Genomic DNA, 25,705 nt, shown 5'->3' with positions numbered 1-25,705 from the left:
CACGTCATGGATGGTACTTCTGGACACAAATGAATTCTTCTGAGTCCCCAGTTAGTCTTCCTCTTACATGCTTTGAGGAAGCCTCTGGCAAGGCTCCAAGAGGGTCCTCACTTAGAGGAGTGAAAAACATCACCCAGCTCCACGTCTGAGCCCTCAAGCCAAGCTGGCAAGAGGCACCGAGGCCTGGAGGGAGGCCCCGAGGTAGCCAACCACACAGCACCAGAAGTGCTTCTCTAACGGGTAGAGGAGGGTGAGAACCCCCAAGCTTTCTTCGACTGACACGCGCCAACCGCTCTTCTGCACACCTTGCTCCTGCTTTCCATCTACCCGGAGCCTGTTTTGAGTTTCTTCTTTACAACTTAGGGAGGCTTGGACTTTGAGCCTCTGAGGAACGGAATCTATGTCTCCAGATGAGGCAGTAGTTCTCAGTCTCCCTAGCTGTGACCCCTCATGGTGTGATGGCCTCAACCACACATTTTTCTTTTCATGGCTACTTCATAACTATAATTTTCCTACTGCTATGAATTGTCATGTAAATATGTGATATACAAATTGTCTTAGGTGATCCCTGTGGAAAGGGTCATTCGATCCCCCACCGCCAAAGGGGTCACGACCAATAGGTTGAAAATCACTGAACTAGAAGAACACAGTCATTTTGGAGAGCTCTGATTTAACCCCAGTTCTAGTAGGTGAAATCACATTAACCACTTGTGCACATGCATCAGAAATGGTACTAAAGAGTCAAGCCTTATCATTCAGTGTGCAAGAGGTCTGGCTCTGAATGTGTCCAGCCTGAGGGACCACCTAACAACAGACTTAGCACCGATAAGTGCTCCATAGGAATGCCACTGCATAGGCACCGTCACTAACTTACCTGTTCACCCACAGGCCCTGGCCGTCCAGGATCCCCTGGTTCCCCCTGCAAAGGAATAAAAACAGAAGACAAGTCAGGTCAGAAGGTGGGACACTGAAACCACTTGAGGAAGTGCTAAGGGCCAAGTGGGTCTTAAGTGTCATGTGTGATAATGAATCAGAAGTTCAATCCCCCTTGGATGCCAAACAGCAGCAACCAAAGAGCGCTGCCCCAACACTCCAATCTCATTCCCTTTAAGTGGGTAGCGGAGTTCCCCAGCATCTTGATTCCTTTCAGATACCAAGCAACCTAATTCATTTTGTTGGGGTGGAAAGGACTGCAAAGTCACAGGAACAGCTCCAAGGAGGGCTAGATTGGGACCTTAGTCAGCTTGACTGAGGCCCATTTCCATGTAGGCTACCCACTTTGGGAAGAGCATGGAATTGCAGGTAAAGATCATTAGGAAACTAAGCCTCCCTCCCAAGCTTTATCACCAACACAGATATTCTTCAGGAATCTTGTCTCTGAGCTGGGTTCAGCCTCCCAGCTTCTAGTACTTGGTGACCTGGCATGACTACCAGGCAGCTATGGTCTCTGATGAACAGATATTACTCAATTGGTGGCCATAGCAGCCATAATCTCTCTATAGTATAAGTGGATCAGTGATCAACAGATGTCCTGGGATGAATCTGCCTACCACAGAAACCCAATTGGTATCTGACGGACTGTGGCAAGACTCAGAGGGCAGGATGTAGCCTTACAAGGAGAGGAACTTAGAAACAAAAACAAGCTCATGTGACTGAGCCATAGTCTATATGCCAGGAATGCTGGCAGGGCCAGGCCAGACATATGCCCATTCACTCCCTTGGATGAAGGTTATCATCAGGGCCCAATGAATCCTTCAACTGTTTCCTACCCTCCTCTTTCCAATGCATTTACAGACTTAGCCCATCATAGCTCTGTTTGAAGGGCCTTCCTTGGAAATGACGGTTAATCTTTGGTATCAACCTGACTGGATTTAAAATGGGCATCAAAACACACACGAATGTGTATGATGGTATTTCTAGGGAGGCTTAACTGAGACAGAAGGACTCATGCTGACTGTGAGCAGCACTGTCCCAGGGGCTGGGCACCCAAGTGAATAAAAGAAAGAAAGGGGACAGCCACCTGTTGAGGTTTGATCTGTTGCTGTGTAATATAATGCTAAGTATGGGCCCTCAAGGCCTGGTTGCCCCAGAGATAAGAGAATCCTCAGGTAGACCCAAGGGATGCTGTGAGACCTCACCCCCAAGTTATTTCTGATTGGTGAACAAAGACACCTACAGCCTATAGCTGGGCAGAATTGAGATAGGCAGGCCTTGGTGTTCCCAGACTTGGGGTTGAAGGAGACTATGAGGAGAGGGAGAAGAAGGTGGATAGAGGAGAAGGGTACCATGGGTTAGGAGTCAAGGAAGCATGGTTATGAGGGCTGGCCAATTGGAATTAAGAGCATCCCAGATGAAACATAGCAAGTAATAACTCCAGGCTATCGATAGGAAAGTAGATTCTGATAGCATAGAGGGTAGATATCTGCCCAGCTCTAGTGCTAAGACTTATGGTAAATAATAAAAGTTGTGTGTCTTTTATCTGGGAACTGAATGATCAGAGGTGGATACAAGCCCGGGATTGAGATCTAATATTCTACAGCAGCCACCATCTCCTGCTTTCTGCTTCCCACTCTGCCCAGATGTAAAGAGGCTCAGCTACACGGTTTTGCCTCCATGATCTCCACTACACCTCTCCAGTCATGGTGACCTGTACCTTCTTAAACTGACAGCCAAATAAATTCTTCTTTCTGTGCCGGCTAGTTTTATGTCAGCTTGACACACTATAGCTATCTGAGAGGAGGGAACCTCAGCTGAGAAAATGCTTCCTTCCATAAGACCAGGCTGTAGGCAAGCCTGTAGAGCATTTTATTAACCACTGATTGATAGGGAGTGTACGGCACATTATGGGAGGGACCATCCCTGGGCTGGCATAGTCCTGGGCTCTATAAGAAAGCAAGCTGAGCAAGACGTGAAGAGAAATTCGGTAAGCAGCACCCTCCCAGGGCCTCTTCATCAGCTCCTGCCTGCAGGTTCCTGTCCTACTTGAATGCCTATCCTGACTTCCTTCTATAATAAACGTTGATGTGGAAATATAGGTCAGTTAAACTCCTTCCTCTCCAACTTGCTTTGGGTCATGGCATTTCATCACAGCATAGTGGCCCTGACTAAAGTGTTCCCTTAACTAGTTTTCTGTCAGGCTTTTTGTTGCTGAGATAAGAAAAGTAGCCCACTTCCCAACTGGAGTCAGTACTTATTTTGATCACTAAAAATAAGGTCCACTAATAGACATAATGCATCTTTATCATACACCAGAGGCTATACAGAGGCCCAGAGAAGAAAACTGAAATCTCCGTCTACTCCAGCTCAGCACTATCAATCTCTTGCTTGCTCAGTATAGGAAGAAGGCAGGTGACACCCCAGCTCACACTCCCACTCAACAACCTGCCCCACTGTCTGCCATATCTGTTACTTGAACAATCCTCCGCTGTTGGACACCTAGTCTACTTCCTTTCCCGTCTGTTACCCTGGATTAAATGAGGACCACTGTTCCTCCTCCCTTTTCATTAGCCATGAGATTCTGTGCTTGTCCAAGGCTTTATATGTCAGACCCACCTCCATTACCACCCCCAGGCATGCCTCAGTCTCCTCACCTTCGAGCCATCCAGGCCAGGCCTCCCAGGAAACCCCTTCCTTCCAGGCTGACCCTGTGACAGAGAGATACACATGAAGGGGGCTGCCAGAGACAAGTGCTGAGGGACCCTGGAGAACCTTAGGAGTCTAGCACATTCTGGAGGGGACAGCGATGTAGAGATCCAATGTCACCACCAGTTATCCAGACAAAGGAATTCAAAGATGCTCTCCAGGTAGGTGGCCTCAGCACAGCTTCCTTGTTCCCTGAACTGATTTGTCATAAACAGGGACAATGGCCCCTGCTTTCTATGGGTGAGGACAGGAAGAGGTTGGGCAGAGCACCTGGACTCAAGGTAATGCAGACTTCCTGTTTGTGGTCTTCCAAATGTGGTCAGAGAACTCTGCTATCCCCGGGACCCTTTTAGGAGGGCCAGGTGGGAAAGTCTGCTTCATGGTGGCCCCAGGGATGTCTGTCATCTGCCTCCTTCACTCTCTCTGATGGATGTGGTGGACCGCTCAGAGACTGCGTGACTCATGGCATCATCACAGACTGATGCAGACACAGAAGTAAGAAGCCAGCTGAGCTGACTTCACCAGAATGACAGAAAGAGCTTGGCAAAAATGGGAATGCTAAGCAGATTCTGCTTATGAGAAACAGACTTATAATTAACTTTCTACTGAATTAATAAACATATCTAGAGTATGCTTGCTCTAGTTATTCACATCAATAAGATGTAACCCACCCTAGTACTTGGGTGCTCCATCATTTCTAAATGTAAAGAGAAACTGAACTCAGAAGCCCCATGGACTGCCAGTCAACGCCATCACTGGGGGTGCAGATGGGGCAGGTAGGTGTTGTGCAAAGCCTCTGGAAGCTGGGGAGAGAGTGTGCACCTTATCCCTGGTAGCCAACCCTATGTCCTAACTGTAGGACCCAGACTAGACCTTCCACCCTTCAGCCTCTGCTGTTCCTCCCTGATAAGACTGAGTAAAGTGAGTAGCTCCTGGAAGAATACACGAGGAAATGACCACATAGAAACAGACCTAAGAAGCAGGTAAGGCCATTGGTACCCTCTTCAGTCTCCCTCCGTAGGCCACTTCTTCTGTTCTTTGGCTGGCCAGAGGCATCCCTGCTGGATGTTTTCCAGACCACTAGCCAAATGTTGCCCTGCCTATGGCCACTGGCTCAGCTCCAGGAAGCCCCACCTCCTCCTGACTAGTAACACTCACCTCCAAGCCCGGGACTCCTGGTGGCCCCATGGGACCTTCATCTCCCTAGAGTGAGGGGACATAAGACAAGAAGAGAGACAAAGGGGAAAGTTAACATGGGATCCTGGGCGAGCTTGTCTGTAAGGAGGGAAAGAACACAGTGCGTAGAGTCCTTGCGGGTAGATGGAGTACCTGGCTCTCAGCCTGGTTCCCATGGTTTGGGAGGTATCCACCAGTCTCACCAAAAGGTCATACCACAAACCCCAGTGTTGATGCTGTTCAAGAATGGGACCTCAGGCTCCAGCTCAAAGACAGATTCAGTTCTGCGCTCTGCTGTCTACTCCATAGCAGACATTAGCCCTGGTATGTGCCTTGGTTTCCCCAGACTGAATCCTTGATGATAGGCTTCAGCTGAGTCCTAGAGGTCAGGTGTGACATCTCATTTTAAAGATGCCACACCAACCTGCACACAGCGCCCAGGAAGGCACCGTGTCCTGATGAATGTATGAAGGCATGAGTGGCCCCATAAGCCCAGAGCCTGGCTCAGTAAGGGTTGTCTTGGGCAGTTATGTAGGCACAGGCAAAAAGGCCTTGGCTGCAACTGTCCCTCCCCTCTCTTCCTTCCATTCCCATTTCTGGTCGTGACTCTCCAGCCATCCGAAGGTCACGACAGTCTCCAGCTTGATCCTTCTGGCAGCCATGGCCTGACCACAAGCCCCTTAAAGCAACCCCTGCAGCAAGTCTCTGCAGCTTCCAGGAAAGAAGCCCCACGCAGTGACTTGAGGAGCCAGCATTGGGACTCTGCCAGACCCACACCCAACTCAGCGAAAGACTCGCATCAGCAAAGGCCTGCTTGCGGTTGCTCATTCTCCCACGGCTGGGACCACAATGCCAAGCAAGGCTCAGGGCCACATGTACAAGCAAAAGCCAGGCTCCCTGTGGAAGGTCCAATAGGCCTGAGGCCAGCTCCTCCTGACTAGGTGCAGGTGAATTCGACTGACATACCAGCCTGGTGAGGTATGGCATTTCCACGATGCCCTAGTGGCTCCCAGGAGCATCTGTGAGGATAGCACAGGATCTGAGGATAGACTCTGGGCTGAGGCACACCTAGGTTCTAGACAAGGCCCTGCCTGCTAACATTGGGACTGCCAGTCATTTCCTTCCCTGGTCTCCAAGGACCCACTTATGAAAGGGGTCCAACATTTCCTATCATCTCATTTTGAGACTGATAAACTGTGCTAAGTGTAGAAGGAATGTCGCTTGTCCCACCAGGTTAGAGAAGAGTCATAGGCAGGGTTGTGAGGAAACAGATGCTCTGGTGATGAATCTCAAATGGCCCTGGGCCCTAGTCACGGCTTTGGTACCCTGGACAGAGCCAGCTAGGTCCTGGGACAGACTAGAGAAGACAAAGAGGGACAGGAGGGGACAGAGCCATCTTACCTCAGGCCCCAGCTGCCCAGGAGGTCCAGGCAGGCCTCGGGCTCCAGGCTTACCCTGGGAAAGAGAACAGAAGTGGTCTCAGAGGAAGAATCTCCCCATCGGGTAGGCAGGACTCCAGACACAGCAGCCACCTTGGGTCCTGGGGCTTCTTCAGCCAAGGACCTTAGGTGGGAGAGGACTCACCTTCATGCCTTCAGGGCCATTGTCCCCCGGAGGGCCAATGTCTCCTGGGAAACCCTGTGGGAAAGCAGAGAGCCAGGTTACCTGGGCCTCTGGTTGGCTGGTGCTCAGAACAAGCCCTCACCCCACTGGTGTCCACCCCTACCACTCACTACTTTTGTGTGACCTGGGGTATGTCAGCTACATGATCCCTTCTATTCAGGCCCCCAAGCCTGACTTTTCAGAGTGGCTGAGAAAATGCAGAAGGCACTGAGTGTGGTGACCCGGGGTCTCTTTAATCTTAGCACTGGGAGGAGGAGGCAGAGACAGAAGAGTAAAGAGTTGCAGGTCATCCTTAGTTACATATCAAGTTCAAAGACAACCTTCCTGCATGAGACTTGTTAAGAGAGGGGTTGGGGAACAGAGATACAGAAACACATCAGGCTGTCACACATGGTCATCCATGTCAGAGAATAGAGTGCCAGGTTCTGGGGATACTGAGCCCTGAGTCTCTGCTCTGCCTGAGAAACCTTACCCATGAGCCACACTCATCCTTTGGGGCATGACTTTGCCACGTTGGCTGTGCAGAGGTAAATGCTAATGTCCTTTTTCATGGCTCCTGATAAGAAGCTAGAATTCCTAAGATCCTCTGCCTAGAATGCTGGACTCTGAGACACATTCCTGTCCTGACCTGCAGCTTTAAGGGGGCTATCCCCACAGGTGACCATGAAGTAGACAGTTCAAGTCTGAGGCAAAGAGGGCTCCTTCCCCTGCATACTCTGGTACCTCTCCTGGAGACCCCTTTCCCCATCCATAGCTGCTAGCCAGGGCAGAGTGTCCTTTGGCCTGGCTGTCTCTATTGGGCCAGTTTCCCTAAGCCTGTATGGAAACATCCCTCTCCGTATTTTATGTGAAATACCTCTGTTAATCCAGCCTAGAAACCCACTAGCTTAGGGCAGCTAAAAATCGAGGCCCTTCCCCCCCCCGCCCCCCCCCGCCACATGGCTCTGTGACTAAAATGCTCCCTTCTACTTTGTCCTCTGAAGTTGGTCTTCTCTTCTTCCTTTTAACCCTTTACTACCAATTTCTGTTAAAAACCCTTCTGTCTTTTTTCCCCCTGGCAAAGCCACAAAATGGTCCTGAATACATTTTTTTTTTCTTTAGATAGCCTCACTATGTAGCCCAGGCTAGCTTGGAATTTGCTATGTAGACCAGGATGGTCCTGAACTCACAAGAGATCTACCTCCTTCTGCCTCCTGAGAGCTGGATTTAAAGGTGTGTGCCGCTACACTAGGCAAACAGTCCTAACTTTGGAGCTGTCACACCGAAGCCGGAGTTTCTTCCAAATGTAGCCAAAATCCTGTCTTGTTACTCACTCCTTGTGTGAGGGGCAAGTTCCTCAGCCTGTTTGGGCTTTAGCCTATAGTTCATAGATCAAACACCTCCCTGGGCAGTACAGGCTGAGAGAAGTGATGGAAGCCAAGCGCTTAGACGGGCACCTCACAATAAGCACGCCACATAGCCTTGCATCCGCAAGAGCTTGGTCCCGTATGCTGGGAAGCCAGCCCTGCCTTGGGTTGCCATCTCCCGTGGGAACAGAGCAGCCAGGATGCCGATTCAGCTCTAGTGTTAAATAAAGAAGGCCACTCAATCAGGAAGCCCTGAGTAGGGACTCCCTTCCTGGTCCTGAGGGCCAGGTACTAGCCAGTGAAGATACTAGCACACTCATGGTTTCTGCCTCCTACCGTGCAGAGCCACTCCTGAGCCCATCAAAGCAGCACAAAGGTAGGCCAGACAGACCCAAGGGAGACCCTGGGAGCAAGAGTCAAGCTGAATTGCTACTGAACAGCAACCCTAAGGCTATCTATCCCTCCTGGGCTTCAGGTCTTGTTTTTCCTGTCCATAAACAGAGGCAACTCTTCTGTTCCGCACTCCCGCCCCTGCCTGCCGTGGTATAGCAAGTTCTCTCCCCCAGCTCCTGGCCCAAGAAGAGCCTCATCAGTCCATGCTCAGGAGTAAGTGTTCCTCCTTCACAAGCCAGTCTGCCAGGAAATCCAGACTCAGGAGTCTTTCCACAGTGAGCAGCAGATGGAGGCAAGGCCAAGTTCATTTGTCTAAAGATAGGGTTGTCTCCTGGCCAAAGTCAACACAGCGGAGAGTCAGACCGTGGCTTTTAGGAAACATGCCCTCATCCATCGGGGAAGACTACGAGTGATCTTTGGAAAGCTTGGGAGAGCCCATAGGGCCTTGGCTACAGGAATCTCATGGAGGAGCAAGGTCCCGAGGCCAGGGGGCTCTGGATGAGGGATGGGACCCCTGGCTGGGGATTAGGTGTCAACAAGCCTGAGGTAGGCAGAAGCCCTGGTTGGGGTAGCATACTGCTATTAGAGGGGAGCAGGATAGCAGAGGCAGAGTGAGTGCTCACTTGGCATCTAAGCCTAGGCTCGAGATGTTCCTGACCACATGTATCAGCTGCTGCCAGATGTTCTCCAGGCTTCCCCGCACTTAGCTGGCATCGCCACCCTTTTCTTGTCTCATATTCTCCAGCTAACTTAGGTCCAGCAGCTCCCTTCCTACCATGTCTAGGAGGGCTGAGCCCCAAAGAGTGGCCAGGGCCAGAAAGGTTCAGAGGAGGCCCCTACAAAGAGACCTGCAGCTCCCAAACAGGATGGACAGCAGCCCTGGAGGGCTTTGGGGATGGTCAATAGGAAACGCAAGTGTCAGATTAGCCACCACTGGGGAGGGACTCTGGGGTTAGCCTGGGGAGCCCCTGGGTGGGACAGGCCAAGCCGAGGAGGGGAGGAAAGCAGAGGGCACTGACCTATGTCTTTCTCTTTGCTTTCTTTTTCTTTTTTGAGATAGAGTCTAACTATGTAGTTTAGGCTGACCTTGAGCTCCCAATTGTCCTCCTGCCTCCTCCACCAAGTGCTGGGATCTTACCATGTAACTGAGCCCATTTCTAGCCTTGGCCTTGTCTCTCATTTTATGTGCGATCCATATCAACTCCTTCACAATCTCTGGACACAACACTAAAGCCCTAGTCAGATGGAGGTGGGGAGGGGCAGGCAGACAGACAGACAGACAGAGACAGAGACAGACAGGGAGACAGTGACAGAGACAGACAGACAGACAGATAGACAGACATCACATACCTCCGGTCCAGGAGGTCCAGGAAACCCAAGTGAGCCTTTGTCTCCAGCTTTGCCCTGTGGAAGACATAGAATCACTATACATACAGGATGGGAATGGGCCCTACCTTCCACAAATATCCCAGCCTAGGCCGAAGGCAGTGGACACATTCGGGAACTACACAAGTAATATTGCCTAGCTGGCTAAAAGGAAGCAGGTGCTGCAGGGCTTTCTGCTACGTGTCCCATCCAGGAGGCCCGAGCAAGTCATTTCAGCCTTCAGAATCTGAACTTCCACATCAAGAAAGGGATGGAAGTAGGCATCCCTGCCCTTGAGTGTGCATGCAAAGAAAGTGACAAAATTAAAAAAAAAAAAAAAAAAAAAAAAAAAAAGGCGTGGCTTGGTGACACGGGATGGATGGGAATGTAGAGTTTAGTTCCAATTAGAGTCCATTGATATGCTGGGCCTGGGGCCTGTCTAGCGCCCAGTGTGACTCCTGCCCCTCACTTTCAGAAACTATCCAGGAAATTGGTGAGGCCATGTGTGCTTCATTCCTCTCAGCTCCAGGACTATTAGAAGACAAAGGGAAGTCTTAGATTGGGTGTACCCTCAGCCATGATACATAGGCAGATGGGGAGCACTGGCCTCAATATGCTGAAGCTACGGCAAGGTGGAAGGATGGAGAAGAAGAACTTACCAGAGGCCCTGGCTTCCCCCGGGCACCTGGGAGCCCTGGCAAGCCATGACTCCCCTGTAAAAGAGAAAGCAAACTAGGTTATCCAAGGGTAACCATGCCAAGAACACATGCAGTATCCTCCTGCCAGCGCAGACCTAGAAATGAGATCTTCAGGAAGGACAAGGGCCTCCCTCTTCCACTGCAGGCTTGGGCTGAGCTCATACTTGCCTGCATCCCAAGGCCTGGGTACCAGGATTGGGAGCTGCCCTGGCCTAAGTACAGGACCCAAGGAATCTTGGTCCATATTAGCCCCGCAGTGCCCTTCAGGCCACATGAGACCAGAGCCCAAGAGAAGAACAGCCAGGCCTGAGTGTTATAACACACACATAGACACTGACTGGGTCAGGACAAGCTGGCTGGGAGGAAGGGACTGGGGCTGGTCAACATTTGGGCCTGGTGGGCTGGCCTGGAGAGGACCAGATGTGGCCACATGGTGCAACCCAGGCAGATGAGCCATTCTCAGCAGGCCACAGCTGGCCTCTGGAGATCAAGGGCACTATGGTTCATCCGTTGTTCCTTCTGTCAGCACAGCTAGTCCTTTCCTCCTTCCCTCCCTCCCTCTGGCCAACTTGTCCTTAATTTTCACTGCTGAGTGCAGGACCCCAGCAGAGCTGTCAGGCAGTCTAGGGTCCTGTTCCTCAAGGAATTCAATCTGCAGGAAGCTAAGGTCCCTAAACTAGGGAGAAAGAGTACTCTGAGTGAGAGGCAAACATCCGCCCAGGACATCAGAGAAAGATGTCTGAGAAAGTAGAGGGAAAAAACGGTGTCTGATCAGAGTGGGGCAGAGATCAGAGGCTCTGTTCAAAAAGAAAAGCAGTGTTCAAAGAGCCTGGGGTTCCCAGGACAGTTTAGTGGATCTGGAACACAGCCGTGATGGAGGAAAAGTAGCAGTGTCAGAGAGGCCTGTGCCACTGGGTGGAGCACCGGGACTTGTCCCTGAGAACAGCTGGGAACCACTGGCGGTGTATGAACAGAACAAAGATGTAACCTCAAAAGGACAGTCTGGATGCAGTGAGGAAAGACAGACTGGGATAGGTAGCAAGGGCCTGGAAAGATGTCCAGAGGCCACTATGAGGTCCAAGGAGAAGCGATGGGTGGGCAGATGGGAAATGCCACCTGACAGACAGGCCCTGAGGAATGCGGATGGAGGTAGGGCTTCAGGCAGCAGAAAACAATTACCTTGTCTCCTTGGAAGCCAGGATCTCCCGACACACCTGGCACCCCTTGTTCACCCTGAGTACACACCAGCAAAGAGATCATAAGGAGAGGGCCATGCAACGTGCGAGCTTCCCTCCCCAGCCCCCTGAACAGAGGACCCCATGGAGCCTCGTGGGGGCTGATCTTGTGGCCAGCAGCAGCCTTGGCTCTAAAGAGATCAAGGACCCATCCCCTAAGTAGGGCAAGGAGGCCCAGGGTGAGGGATCCCCCCCCCCCATTTCACAGCTGCTCAGAGCACTGCAAGGCCACCTGGCCCTTTCTCAGAGAACACTGGTTTTCTTGTAGGACAATTTCTTCATCCTTCTGCCTCTTGAGCAGCAGTTGATGTCAGCACGAAAGAGTGAAAGCTACAGGGACGACAGCCCAGGCACTGCCTGCTGTGAGTTGTCATGTCTTCCTTCCGTGCAGCCGGTTTCTAATTAAATGCTTAATCAGCAATCGTGGGAGACACCAGAGGGCTGGCTTCTTAAGACTGTGTGCAATGCGAATCAAATGGGCCCTGACTGAGCTCTGGGTGGGTCCCTTCTAAGATGGATTGAGAACGTTTGGTGACAGGACTGGCAGTGGGAGATCTCCTCTGCTCCCTCCTGGTCCAGTTCTGGTAAGTAAGCTGTGCCCAGGCCAGACGGAAAGGCGCCCCACTTTGGGGCTGGAACCATCTGAGCTCTTCCCAGTAGCCTACTAGCTCTGTTCACTGAGGCCTCTTGAAGCCCCAGCAGCAGGAGAAAGTAGAAATCTCAGAAGACCAAGGTGACAGCAAAGGTTGTGGCATGGCACATAACTCTATCATCAGAACAAAATTGGAATTGAAAAAAGTTCCTTGTTAAATTGTTTTGTTTTTCTTTTTTTTTTTTTCTATTTTGAAAATCTTGTACAAGGTCATAAAGTTTGGGGAGGTATTCTCTCTCTCTCTCTTTCTCTCTCTCTTTGTGTTTGTGTCTGTGTGTCTGTGTATAATGTGCAAAGAAGGGCTGCAAATATTAAAATATGGAGAAGGAAAGCTTAAAAGTCACAGAGGAAACCAAGACATGATCCAGACAGCCAGGCTGAGCAGTTCACTCCAGGATATGCCTTGCCTAGCTTAGGGTCAGGTAGGGTCATGGAAAGTCAAAATGAGGAGAATACAGGAATAAATGGCAGCTCTGTGGTCATTGGAGGTAGAGGCAGCTTGTATGCAGCCTCCAGAGCCCAAGCCGGAGACCCTAACTCAGCCAAGGGGCAGGACAGCTTTCCCTCTCTACATCATTGAAAACAGCCTCCAATGACTTCCTTCTCCTTCAGTGTGTTTCAGAGCTAAACGTCAGAAGTGTCTTGGTGGTACCAGCTGCTGTGACAAGGATGCGATGGCACCATGGTCATTTCCATGCATCCTAGCACTGCACACCGGCAGGCAGCCCTGCAGAGCCCTCTGCCTTGACGTCATCTACTCATGCCCTCTCTCCTTGGCCAGGGCTTCAGTTATTCCACAGAGCAGACAGGTGTCAAGATGCCCCATCACCCCCGCAAGCTCTTCACTTCCAGAGAAGGAAGAAGTATGGAAGGGTGATACCAGGCACAGCTTAGAAGGGCCACAACATAGGCTTATGCATGATGGGAGAAGACAGAGAGGTAGCAACAAGTAGAGTAAGAGCTGAAGTTAGCACCCAATCTCACCGGCTGTCTGAGGGGGACTGAATAAAACCATCTGGCTCTATCTATTTGTGGGGTGGGCGCTGGGAAATTCTATTTCCTAAGACCCCAGGGATTTGGATTAGCTCCGACCATCAAGCACAGACTTTGATTTGATCAATATCTTCTCTACTCTGGGTCTCAGCTTCCACAGTTGTCACTTGTAGTAGGTTCTAGAGTAAGTGACTTCCCAGAGACTTGCTCACTCTGACCTTACGCCTTCCATTCTGTTCAGGGGTAGAACTCTCTGGGGACCCATGTGCCTCCAGAGGACACTAGGGCCCAACCATCTGACACAGGCGCAGGAGCCTGGGTGAGGAGGCACTGAGCAGGGAGGCCATTCCCTGTGGATTCTCAGGGTGCTGTCCCTGAACATGCTACACTCTTTGGCATTCCAGATTCACATAGAAACTGATGGGAAGGGAAGAGACGCCAGTACACAGCACTCCTTTATTCCCCAGGTATTGATCTATCATATAGATATCCCCAGGTATATATCTAGTCACACATCTATCATGTGTGATCCAGGCTAGGTAATGCCTATTTCTGGGCCTTGGGACTCACCTCTCCCCTTCCAACAAGGTTTGGCCCAGGGCTGAGACAATGGAAGCTCAGTGGCTAGACCTAGGAATGGCCTTCCCAGGGCCAGTGGGGAAACAGTAGGGCTTGAAGGCTGGCCTGGGTCCCCATAGTGCTTCAGCCTGGGTGTTGGACTCTCTAGGGCTGGACTCTCAAATCCACACAAGGATACTTGTGTGGGCTGGTCCTCCAAGGTCTCCACCCTCCACTCTCTGAAGCTGTGATCCCTGTATGCCTGCTGTCAAGATCTGCATTTGAGATTCAGAGGTCAGCCTTGGCTTCCAGTAGACCCTTGCCCCTCTTGTCCTTTCTACCTTAACCATCAGGCCTCCACAGCTGTCCCCCTTGGGCCCCACACACCAAGAAGCCAGAAGAAGCCAGAATGGAAGGTGCAGAGGGCTGAGGAGGGAAGATACAGTGGGAGGCAGAGTTGCCAAGCAGTGGGGGGATCGCGGGGAAATGGCGCTCGGATAACCCACGGGCAGTAAGGGAGAGTTCCGATCACCTTATCACCTTTCAGTCCGGGCTCCCCCACGCCGCCCATCAGTCCCTGCAAGACAGGTCAAGGCCACAGACGTCAGAAACTGACATGCTTCAAGACCCTGAGCTGGGTACCCACCCTGGGTCTCTGTATTCTTATGAGCAAAGGGGGCAGTGATGGCCACCTCACAGAGCAAAGAGAAGCTACAGTAACCCTCATCCTTGAACCAATCCCAGAGCAGGAAAGGCTAATGGGGAGGGTATGGGCTGTCCTTGGCAAGTCTCTCCCACTTGTGGGAACTACGCTCACCACTTGCCATGGGGGTTCTGCATCTCTGGCCCTGAGTCCTACATCCCAGAACCATATTGGCCTCCAGATAAGCTTGTGGACTTGGTGTCCAATAAAGATGTCTGGTCTAAATGACACACAGATGCTGGCTAGGTCTCCAGCCAAAGAACTGAGCTCCTAGCCAGCCTCTCCCATATTCCCTCCCAGTGACTTCCATCTGGGGTTCCCTGTTGGGGTAGAGGTTGAACTTAGAAAGACCTCATTTAATTTACCTTCATGCCTTTCGGTCCTGGGTAGCCAACTGGACCCAATGCTCCCATGTCACCCTGGGAATGGACAGAGAAGAACACATTGTGAGAGGTGGTCCTGGGGGCAGATGTGGGAGGGAGGATCCCCAAGGCCCAGAGGGCTGGACAGTTCACACCCTAGGGCTGATCTTGGAATTAGAAGTATTCTGCACTGATCGTTTCCTCTGGACTCAGAGCCAGGTACAATCAATCCCTGAGCTTGGCCATGCCTCAGGAGCCATCCCACCCCTCCCAGACTTCTCATTAGATATCAAGGCTTCTGTCCACAACATAAAGGATTCACTCTTAACTTCTTTGGACATTGGTCCCCTCTGCAAAATGGGCACAAGAATTTTCTGCCCTAGGGCTGCTAGAAGAGTTAACTGTAGGTTGATTCTTTGGGATAAGGGATGCGAAACACTTCCTGTCCCACAGGGCAGCTGACAGGAGGCAGTCTGGGTGCTCTGTCTTGTTTTTGGTCTCCAAGATGTTGAGAGAGGCTATATAGATTGGGGATCCAGCTTTGGGTCAGGAATAATAGGATTCTTGGGCCTGGGAGGTCCAGTAACCACAAGGGTGTTTTCCACAGAGGCTCCAGATGGATAGCGGTGGGACATTTCATAAGTCAGTCAACTTGTCCCTCTGATGCTTACTAGCATGGGACAGGGAGAGTAACAGCACTTTGTGTTCTAGCACCGTTCCAAGGAGTAGCTGAGTTAGCAGGTGGGAGGATGTAATGTCTGGGGCCGTGTGCATTGTCACAACTTAAAAGAGATGACTGCCATCGAACAGATAGAGGTCAGTGAAGAGCCACTAAAAACTCCGTAGTACACAAGACAGGATAACACAGCCCTGGACTCAAAGATACTAAGGTCAGGGAATCTAGGCTTAGCGTGAAGTGGGGCCCAGCCCTTTCTGTCAAATGTCACTCGGCTCTTTGCCTCATAGCCACCCCCAAGCATGACCATAACATGGAGTTGTTCCAGGGAAAGAGCTGTTCTTCTCAGCTAGTTCATCTTCCTTCACTGACCTAAGAGCCGCTCTGTAGCCTCAATCAATCAACTTGACCTCTCTTGGCATCGGTTCCCTACCGCCCAGATTCAGGCTCTCTGGGCACAAGGTCAGCCGTGGGTATCCAGGCTGTAGAATTTGACCTCAAGCTCCTGTTGTGCTTCTCACCCTTGGAGTGAGAAGAGAAGAAGCCCAACCGAGGAGAATGTCAAGGGAGAGCTGCAGGAAGGTTGGAGAGCCCGGAGGGTAGCGGGGAGGAGCTCTCAGACTAGACGTGCTCATCCCCCACCCCCAGGAACACAGAGACTGGGTCTGGCTGCCTGTGTAACCATGGTAACCGCAGGACCCCACTCAGGACTTCAGTCCCCACTTGGCTGGGCTCAGCCCTCCCTGCTGAGCCTCTGCACTCACTGCAAATCTTGCTTCCAGTTCCCATCAAGGAGCTGGTCCATCAGGAAAAAGAACACGTCGATCTAACAAGGACCGTCGTGACCCAATAAGAGCACCACAGGGCATCAAGCAAAAGTCCTCTCCTCTCCTCCGCTCAGTTGCTTCTCACAACTCTGGCAGATCGCTTTTTCTGTCGTGGCTCACGCACCAAAGAAGAGATCAAGAGTTCAAGAGGTTGGTGCTACAGCAAGTCTAGTTCCAAAAGGAGGAGGGAGATGACCATGGTCCCCTTGGTTTGGTGGCCAGAGTAGACTGTAAGAGGTGGCTCCTCCCTAGGCTAGGAACTCAGGTTGGCTTTTCCTGCTGCAGACTAACCTAAAGGCAGCTATCACACCGGCTGGATGATGAGCGTGAGGAATACCCAAAGGCTCTGCGGGTGTTGGGGAAGGAGCCTGGCAGAGATACCTAACACTCCAAGGGGGGATAGTTGTGGCAAAAGAACCCTACATGCAGAGGACTGAAGCTGTGGGGACTCGGGGAGGGGGAGAGCAGCAGCTGTACAAGGTAGATCTTAGAAATACAGAGTCCCAGAGTGACCTACCAAGGAGGTGAAGGGATGCTGCAAGCCACTATCCCCAAAAGACATCTCAGAGCCTGATTGCTGAGTGTTCGTCCCCATGAGAACGAGGAAGACTCTTATGTTGGAGCCATTCCTAAGCACCTGGACACTGCTCCCCACCGTCCCCTTTCTCTCAAGTCTCTCACCATGATCATAACCAACACAACTGTAAGCAATTGGACCAGAGCTCAGCCTGTACACACTACTGAAGCTCTTAACCCACTCTCCATTGCTACTGCTGTGCTGCTCTTATGTAAGATCATAGCCCCCAGATTACTTTCCAAAGGCTCTGTGGGTGTTGGTTAAGGAGCCTGGCATAGATACCTATCACTCCAAGGGGGGATAGTTGCAGAGGACTGAAGCTGTGGGGACTCTGGCAGGGTGGGAGGAGCAATGTGTGTCCAATTCCAGGGGCAGCTGCCAAGGCCCAGCCAGACTCTCGCTATACCAAGCCTGGGGCTAGCAGTTCACCACTGCAACCGTGCAAGCAGGATGGCTGTCAGAGCTATCCCACTTTGCTTGGGGAAACCAAGGCTAAGAAGGGAGCCAGCAAACCTGCTCTGCAAGCACTGAGTGGGGCCAAGGCAGGATCAGGATCAGACCTCAGAGATGTCTGTTTGTCCCAGTATGAATCCATGTCTACAAGTCCTAGGGTGGCCACAGATAGCAAGAACTGAAGAACACCACCACACAGGCATCCAGATCAGGGTTTGCAGGGGACCTTGGAGGAAACCTGTGGGGGTTTCTGAGGCAGGACGATCTCTCCTTCCCAGAAACCTCTCATTCCACCTTGCATCCCCTGTGATGTCCCCTCCCCATCCCTTGGCTCACCTGTGCTTAGCCTGGTATGCCGGGCTGATCACTGACACTGCTAGGCCTTCGTTCCTGTAACTGCATCACTACCATGACCCCAGAGCTCTGTTACCTCCCTGCTCTAAGGTCCAGAATCAATGCCTTCTAATCATAGCTGTCCCTGCGTAAACTATTAAGATTATGTGTGCTCACAAGTCACTACCTGCCTATCTCACAACTAGACTGAGGCCAGGCCCCCTTCTTGGAGGACCTTCCATGACTCCAGCATCCAGTATGGTGGGGTAGAGTCACAAAGAGTATACCTTTGAAGTGCCTGGTGAATGATCTATGAAGACCCTCCGTCTTGCTCAAAAGCCCACCGGGGAGCTAGCCTTGAAGAAAATCAAGCCTCTTGTGGCCCCAGGTTAGGGACAGGAAAGTAATCTGGGGGCTATGATGTTACACAAGAGCAGCACAGCAGTAGCAATAGAGAGTGGGTTAAGAGCTTCAGTCGTGCGTATGATCTGAGCCCTGGCGTACGGACTGTGTGACCTGAGGTGGGTGTGCTGCTCATTCTGAGCCTGTCTTCTTACCTACAAGATGCCAATGAGCTCCCTCTCCAGGGCTCCTGTACTCATTCAATTCTGATCAGGGTCAGAAATACAATAGTTGGTTAACACCAGTCAACCAGGTTCTTAACCGACTCTCCACACAGGATAGCCCCTGTTCCATCAATGACAGCAACACTTAGGGCCAGATCACAAGAGTTTTTTGTTCTCATTCAATGCAGAAGCCAAAAGCCCTTGTGTCTCTCTCAACAGAAGAGCCAAAGGAGATTTTTGTGGAGCAGATTCTGAAGTGAACAGTGTCCAAGCACGCCAGCTATGAGCTCTGATGACACAGAGAGGGGAGCGTCTAGTCCTCGCAGCTTGGAGCTGGCGGGAAGCCACTGGTAGCAAGCAGGAACTGGGGACATCCGATATGTGTTATAAGCAGGACTCACCCCACTCCCTAGAAGGTGAGCCAGGGCATGGCATGGCTTCCAGAGCTCCAGCACAGCAGACACCCCATAAGCATACAGGTAGACAGGCGCTTAGTGAGAGGTAGTCTAGTCTATCCTCATTCCTAGCTAGGCACCTGGGAAACTTAGGACAGAGGCAGGTGACAGGCTGCAAGAGCGCTGCTGCTTCAGCTGACTCCACAGAAAGTTTGTACATCTTAGTTTCTATAACAAAAGGACCACCACACAGGACCACAACACAGACCTCCACCCCCATCAGCTGAGCATCCATACACTCTAGAAAACCACAGGTGACCTCCAGGCACCTCCTTCAGGGCACACCTCAGAACAGGGTCACTTTCCTTTCTACTTCCCCAGAAGTTCCTGGCTCAGAATTTTACACTCAGAGTTCCAGGAACAGAGAGGCACTCAGTCTGGGCTTGGTGGGCTCAGGTCCACCCCAGTGACCCCCACCTAAAGGTGACTGGGTGGGAGAGATTTCACTCTGGCAGAGAAGAGAATCTGAAAATAAGGAAGGAGAGGCTGACAGAGGCCATAGGAAGACATGAGTCAAAGGAGCCTGCAGGAAAGAAAGGCTCTCTGGAAGCCTCGTAGGCACAAGACTACAACCTGCAGGCACACCCAGAGCTTGGCCCAGAAGAAGGCAAGAAAGGGGCCCTGGAATAGAAACTGAGGCTTATGGCCTCCAATCAAGCCCCCATCCTCTCCTGCTTTGTGTGTAACCTTGACCTGGGGTCTGTTTTCTACCTTCCAAAGAGATGCTCTGAGGAGCAGCATCAGGACAGAACAGAAAGAGAGGGTCCAGTCACATTTGAATGTCAGGTAAATACAATGATACTCTAGCACAAATGTGTCCTAAATATCACACTGGGCATCCAATATCACCTGAGCAACCAGCATTTTGAATGGATAGTCCTGGGGCTGGAAGGAACCTGCCAAATACCAGGAGGAAAAGAGACAGAGGCAGTAAAGTCTAGGGGAGAACCAGGGACAGAGGCAGTATAGTCTGGGTTCATAGAATCTGTTCATTCATCCAAACAGAACTCATTTTCCTCTGGGTTGGGTCCCAACTTAGAGGATGCTGGGACAATGCCAAATGGGGACACGTGCCAAAGATGACTATCAGGATGTGTGAATATCCCCTCAGAAAAGTTTGGGACCAATATTGCTCACACTGAAAGAGTCTGAAAAGAGAAGGCAATGGACATTTGACCCCAGGAACAGCCTCTCCCAGGAACAGTCAAGGTAACCTGGACTCAATACAGGAAAGCTCTGGAAAATGTGGGCTCTGCTTGGGTGGACCAGGGAAGAAGGGAGTTTCTAACACCTGGGGTGTTCACATTGGAGCTTAATGAGCATACACTTGAGGGATCCCGTCAGAGCTTAGAAAACATAGATACTAAGACTTGCAGCGTGTTCTCTGATTCTCATGGCACACATTGCCAGAGTAAGTAGTCAGCAAATTTCTGTTGAATGAACACAAGAGATGAGAGTCTGAGTTAATACTTTCCCATCCCTAGCCAAGACAGACATTACTAGTCAACTGTAATGCCACCAGCCAAGGCAGACATCACTAGTCAACTGTAGCACCACCAGCCAAGGCAGACATCACTAGTCAACTGTAGCATACCCAGCCAAGTCAGACATCACTAGTCAACTGTAACACCCTCTCCTACCAAGCTCCAATGCGCAGTGCTACCAGGCATGTAACAGAAAAATTAAAATAGCAATTATTATGATTAGTACTTCTGGAAGCCTTTCTATGTTCTAAATACTACTTAAGTGTTAAGCTGCTTACATTATCAATCAATCCCCCAAAGCAAGTACTAGGACAAATGGAAGGGCAGGAGGGCAAGAAAGGTATCCAAGACTGAGATTATATGGATGGGTGAAGGAGGACTTGAACCCAGGAGGTGGGGTTCCAGGGCCTAGACTGGACTATGTGCAGCTGTGGTCCCATAACAAATGAGGACAATGATCCAATGTGACAGAGGGTTCCTAAGGTACATAGAGGTAAGGCTGGAATTGAGGATCAGGGCCAACAGGTTGACCTGACCCACATCCTCTCTCACCAGGCTTTGTTCCTACCTGGCTGAGAGGGAGAGAGAATCTGCAGAACCCTAGGCCCTCTTCCAAGGATAGACTACTCTGGAGAATGGAGTTCATCATCCTCCTCTTAACCCCATCTTCAGCCTCCACCTGAAGAGAATTTCTCAGCACAGTTGCTGAAAGAACAAAGCCAGCCCTCCTGTCTGGAGAGCCATCTTGCACCTGGTACTACCACATCACAAGTTTCACAGGGCCAGAGCAGAGGAGCCCATTCTGAGGAGGGGGTGTCTCTAGGGCATCTCTGGACTTTGACTTCTCACTGGATCTCAGGGCTGAGTCCAAGGCCAAGAATAGCTCTGGAGGTTCTGCAACAAGCCCTTACACTGAGTGACAGAGCCACCCACCAAGGCTTTTCCAGCCCAGAACAATCAGAGGCTCTGTCCCCTGCAGCTCTTCAGCCTCTTGGGCCTGGGCATCTCAGCAGGTAACAGTCAGGCTAATAACAGTACGGTCCACTGACTCGGCCTCTACAGAGTGCTGGAGCAGGCCACGCTGTACTCACAACCCCTTTCATCCTCACAACCAGGGATCCAAGAGGACTCCCCTCCACCTCCATTCCATAGATGACGAAACTAAAGCCTAGAGAGTCTAAGTGACATGGCCCAGGTCACATGACCAGGATGTGACAGAGGTGGAACTTGAACTTGGTACTCCTGCTCCAAAGTCAGCACTTTAAGGAAAGGGGTGAAGAAGGCCTGCAGTCTCTCCTCCGCTGCTAGCCAGTCTCCCTCTGGGCCTGAGCCCTTCACCGGTTGAACAGCTTGCTATCATACTGATCTACCTACCTGCAAATCAAGGGACAGGCAACAAGCCTAAGAATGGTTGGCAGCTCTGTGCTCCAAGACTCATTGCCATCTAATCATTGAGCAAGCAGGCTCCAAGAAGGTAGGAAAACTATCTGCAGCCACAACATGGCTTTGGTTTTATTCTTCTATTTCATTGCTCCCCCTTATCACCATCATCATCACCACCACCACCATCATCATCATCATCATCATCATCATCATCATCATCATCATCATCATCATCATCATCATCACCATCATCATCATTCCTCTGGGGCTTATAGAAGAGGCCATTTTGACTCCCCTGCAAAGCCCCTTGCCTGCTCCTCACACCCTGGCTACCCTACTTCTGCCCAACTTGGACCTAGCCACGTGTGTACTTACAATGAGCCCGAGCACTCCTGGTGGCCCCGGCAGGCCAATTTCTCCCTGGAAACACAGAAATCAAGATGGGTTACTGCCCTGTCTCCCTCTACACCATACCCCACACAGGTGCTGGGTGGGACCATTGGGAGCAGACTTCCCCTATTCCTGAGCACCCCTTACCCCTTACCTAAGTGCTCTTACATGCTTGCTGTAGGGTGTGTAGAACACTCCCCTCTACCAACTATCCCATCTGTAACATCCAAGCCTAGCCTCCTTCCAGACTCTAGGCACACAGGGCACACCCAGGTCATAAGCAGGTGGAGGTGTTTTTCTCTCTTGTCAAGCTCTCAGAGGTGAGTGGTCTGCTCAAGGTCAGAGGCAAGCAATGAGGACAACACATGGAGGCCCTTTTACCATTCAGGCCCTCCAGGTCCCCCTGTTCCTGGGGCTTCCAAGGTGCCAGGGGGAGCTCTGGCCTGGGTGCAGAGGATGGGGCAATGTGGGACTGACCCTCCAACTCCAGGCCCCCAAAGCTTTATAAATGGACCATCTAATGTCCACACCAGAGGTGGGGCAAACATGGGGGCAAGAGTCTGGCTCAAGCTCAAAAGGGAAAGTCACGAATAAAAACTGTGGTTCTGGCTGCTGGCTAATGGTGAGAGTGCCAGCCTCCCCTGGGGGTTGTCCTTGTTCATACAACTACGGTGCTAAAATGACTTGCCAAGGTCCCCCAGAAATTCCATGGCAGAGCTGATGCTAAGGTCAGAGAATCGTTCTATTCCTCCAGACCCCAAGGAGAATGATGTCTCTCCCAACACAAGGAAACCCCCGGAAGGGTCACATCCTTTGGTTAGGATATTAATCTATTAAGTGCCGAGTCTCTGGGATGGTCTTAGCTCTCCTGCAAACCCTTGAGATGTATCTTGTTCCACCTGGAGACTCCCTCTGTCCTCATCCCAGTTCTCCTGTCCTCCCCATGGACCACTCCTCTGCTCCTCCAAGCTCTCCCTAGCCAAGTGCAATGGACTACGGATGTAGCAGTGACACCAGGAATGCTTGGCACCTTAGGGATGCCTAGCACTGATGACAATTGTCCACTGCACACCTACAACGGCTAAGACCTCCCATCCTCTAAAGCGGGCACTCTGACCTGCACTTCTAAAGGGAAACTGGGGTGCAGAGGAGTAAACTAGTTTCCCCAAGGCTCACAAACTCCATGTTCCTGGCTCTGAGGCCACAGCTTTGTCCCCAGAGCATCTGCTAGGTCAGACTTAGGAGTATGTATGGAGTTGAAATGGACCAGAAAATGTTAGGGGGCTGATGGAAGGCCAGCCAGCATAGCTGGGCCTGGCTGCTGTGATAGAGAGTCCCAGGGAAAGACAAGGACTAAAACAGGGATTCCTGAGAACATTGGCCATGGCCTGCAGCCCAGACTGAGACCTCCCACTCAGGGCCTGGAGCTAGGACAGTAAGGGAAAAGAAAATGGACATCATAGGGGAAGCCAATTCATCTCCTTGCAGGCAAGCTGGGCCTCTGCATGTTTACAAACTGTAAACCTGAAGACCTGTAAACTCGGCTCTGCCTCCAGCAAAGCTTGTGGCAACTGCCTTGACCAAGGCAGACCACCTATGAATGGTTCTGATGCTTCTTATGGGTGGCAGCTGTGGTCTCTCCATCCGACAGAAGCTCCAGAGATTGGAGATAGCCTGCAACTCAGCAGGTGGGGACTCTCCAGGAGGCCACAGAGTACCCACAAAAGAAAGGGGTTCAGAGAACTGTTTCCATTTTTCAAGGGCACTCAGCTAGTAGGTCATAGGGCAGAAAACAATCCAAGTTTGTCTGACCCTCAAACTCAGGCTCTTGCAGTCCGCTGTACTCTGGCTTGTTAGCAAGCACTGGGGATACTTACAGGGTTCCCATCAAGTCCAGGGGGACCTCTTTCCCCAAAGTCTCCAGGGAAGCCCTGAGGGAATGAGAGAGAAGTACAGAGGTTAGTGTTCAAGGCTGCAGTTTGGCTCTGAGCCACACCCCCAGCAGGATGCAAGGACAATAACTGAGCAGGCTCACTCCTCAGATCTGGAGTTCAGAAGTCCTCCCTGTTACCCACAAACACTGGCACACACGGAACCAAGGGATAGACCACAGCTGATCTGAGAGATGGGACAGGCACCACCCCCAGGTATGGGACTGCACTGGGACTCCTAGTGTAGTGGGAATGACAGGCTGGGGCAGGAAGCAAAGTCCAGACTTTGACCACTGCAGATTGATGAAGTTTGCAGTGCACCTTTCTCAGTCAGAGCCCATTGGCATCAGTTTCCTCACTGGTCAAAGGAAGGCTCTGAGGCTGTCTGATGCTCAGGAGCCATACTGTGGAATTATAGTTCCTATGTTACAAACTAAGGCTGTGACTGGAAAGTGGCAAAGTCATGCAAAGTCACACTGCTAGCGGGGATCAGCACTGTGGCCACAAAGAGGCCACCAGCCTGGGCAGGTCTGGCCCTTCAGCCCTTTTGTGACCTGACTAAGAAGCTTCACAATCCTCAGGGAGCCAGGCAGCTGGAAAAACATCAGCTGTGGTGAGGCCTGGGGGATGGGGGTGGGGAATCCACTCCTACTTCAAAGGAAAGGGAGGGATTTAGCTAGAGCCTGTAAACCCCTTCCCCTCTTCCACTTCCAACCGTGGCTTTCCCAAGATGAATGACAAGCATAGCTCACATTTGCCTGACAGAGAGAATGAATGCAAAGGCGGCCAGACTGTGATAGCCCTCGGAGGAGGAGCCTCGGGCCTCAGGGTGCTAGTACTTTCTGGATATCCAGCAAGAAAAGAAAGAAAGAGAGAGAGAGAGAAAGAGAGAAAGAGAGAGAGAGAGAGAGAGAGAGAGAGAGAGAGAGAGAGAGAGAGGGAGAGAGAGAGAGATAGAAAGGAAGGAAGGAAGGAAGGAAGGAAGCCCTAGGAAACAGTCGCATAGCCTGTACCACTGAGCAGGAACCCTGACCCCGTGTTTCTGGGCATGTATGCATGCAACCATACAGGAGCCATTCATGAACTGGCACAGCACAGGGTGACATTCACTCTCCAGGAAGCATGGGCTCACTCAGACCCCAACAAATGCAGACATTTGATGGGTCTGGGACCAGGTTGCTGTTTTGCATGCAAGGCTGCATATGTGTCTGACATTCACCCCCGGAGAAAGGTGACTCATCCTATTTAACTGATGGGGAAAGGTGAGGCTCAGGCAAGAAGTCACTTGACCGAGGCCAGAAAGCCAGTCTGTGGCTCAGGTGAGCTTCGGTTCTGCTTCTGCCCAGTCCCACTCGTGTGAGTTTCAAATGGGTCCAGCCTGGCCTGAGGAGTGAGATGTCCACCTGGCACATGGGTTGACGGGGTGCTACCATGCACAGTCCTGTCTCTGTGGAGTGCATCCAGACCACAGGAGCTTCCTCTTCCCAGGTCCTAGGGGTCTCAGCTAGCTGATACTAGCCAACCCAGACCCCCTGCCATGACGTTGACAGGTGCCACCTCTTGGGGCAGGAGCCATCTGTCAGATGGCCTGTGATATGGGACATCTTTTGAAGGTACTGACTTTCTCTTAGTGGTGGTTGTAGATGCTAGGACAGGGTAGGGAGGCAGTCACTGATGGAATGGGGACAAAGTGTAGCCACTCAGAAGGCTCTAAGAACCTGAGTTATATTAGCTTTACTTCAGAGGCTATTAAGACCAGGGCAAGTCTCAAGTTAGTGCTTTTTGAAGGTTGAGTTCAAACCCCAGTGAGGCCCCACTGCAGTCAGCAGTAGATTGGGCCAGCCTATGAGTGACAGACAGTACACACATCCATGACAGTAGCAA

At 51.3% G+C, this 25,705-nt stretch overlaps 1 protein-coding gene across 5 annotated transcripts in view; it reads right to left on the bottom strand.

The window, feature by feature from the left end:
* Positions 1-25,705, bottom strand: part of Col27a1 (collagen type XXVII alpha 1 chain) — a 122,159-nt gene that overhangs the window by 46,500 nt on the left and 49,954 nt on the right. For all 5 annotated transcript variants that reach the window (XR_004120844.1, XM_031377624.1, XM_031377623.1 and 2 more), the window contains exons 13-24: positions 23,768-23,821; positions 21,876-21,920; positions 14,750-14,803; positions 14,214-14,258; positions 11,423-11,476; positions 10,205-10,258; positions 9,531-9,584; positions 6,403-6,456; positions 6,220-6,273; positions 4,801-4,845; positions 3,591-3,644; positions 875-919 (exon numbers count right to left, since the gene is read on the bottom strand). Coding sequence is in view for 4 of the 5 variants with exons in the window: in XM_031377624.1 (XP_031233484.1) it covers positions 875-919; positions 3,591-3,644; positions 4,801-4,845; positions 6,220-6,273; positions 6,403-6,456; positions 9,531-9,584; positions 10,205-10,258; positions 11,423-11,476; positions 14,214-14,258; positions 14,750-14,803; positions 21,876-21,920; positions 23,768-23,821 (612 nt within the window). In the remaining variant the exon portion in view is untranslated. The remainder of the gene's footprint in view (positions 1-874; positions 920-3,590; positions 3,645-4,800; positions 4,846-6,219; positions 6,274-6,402; positions 6,457-9,530; positions 9,585-10,204; positions 10,259-11,422; positions 11,477-14,213; positions 14,259-14,749; positions 14,804-21,875; positions 21,921-23,767; positions 23,822-25,705) is intronic.

This window comes from Mastomys coucha, unplaced genomic scaffold, assembly GCF_008632895.1.
Source record: "Mastomys coucha isolate ucsf_1 unplaced genomic scaffold, UCSF_Mcou_1 pScaffold18, whole genome shotgun sequence".
NCBI lineage: Eukaryota > Metazoa > Chordata > Mammalia > Rodentia > Muridae > Mastomys > Mastomys coucha.
Note: the sequence above shows the minus strand (reverse complement) of the source record. Positions and strands in the feature narration are given on the sequence as shown.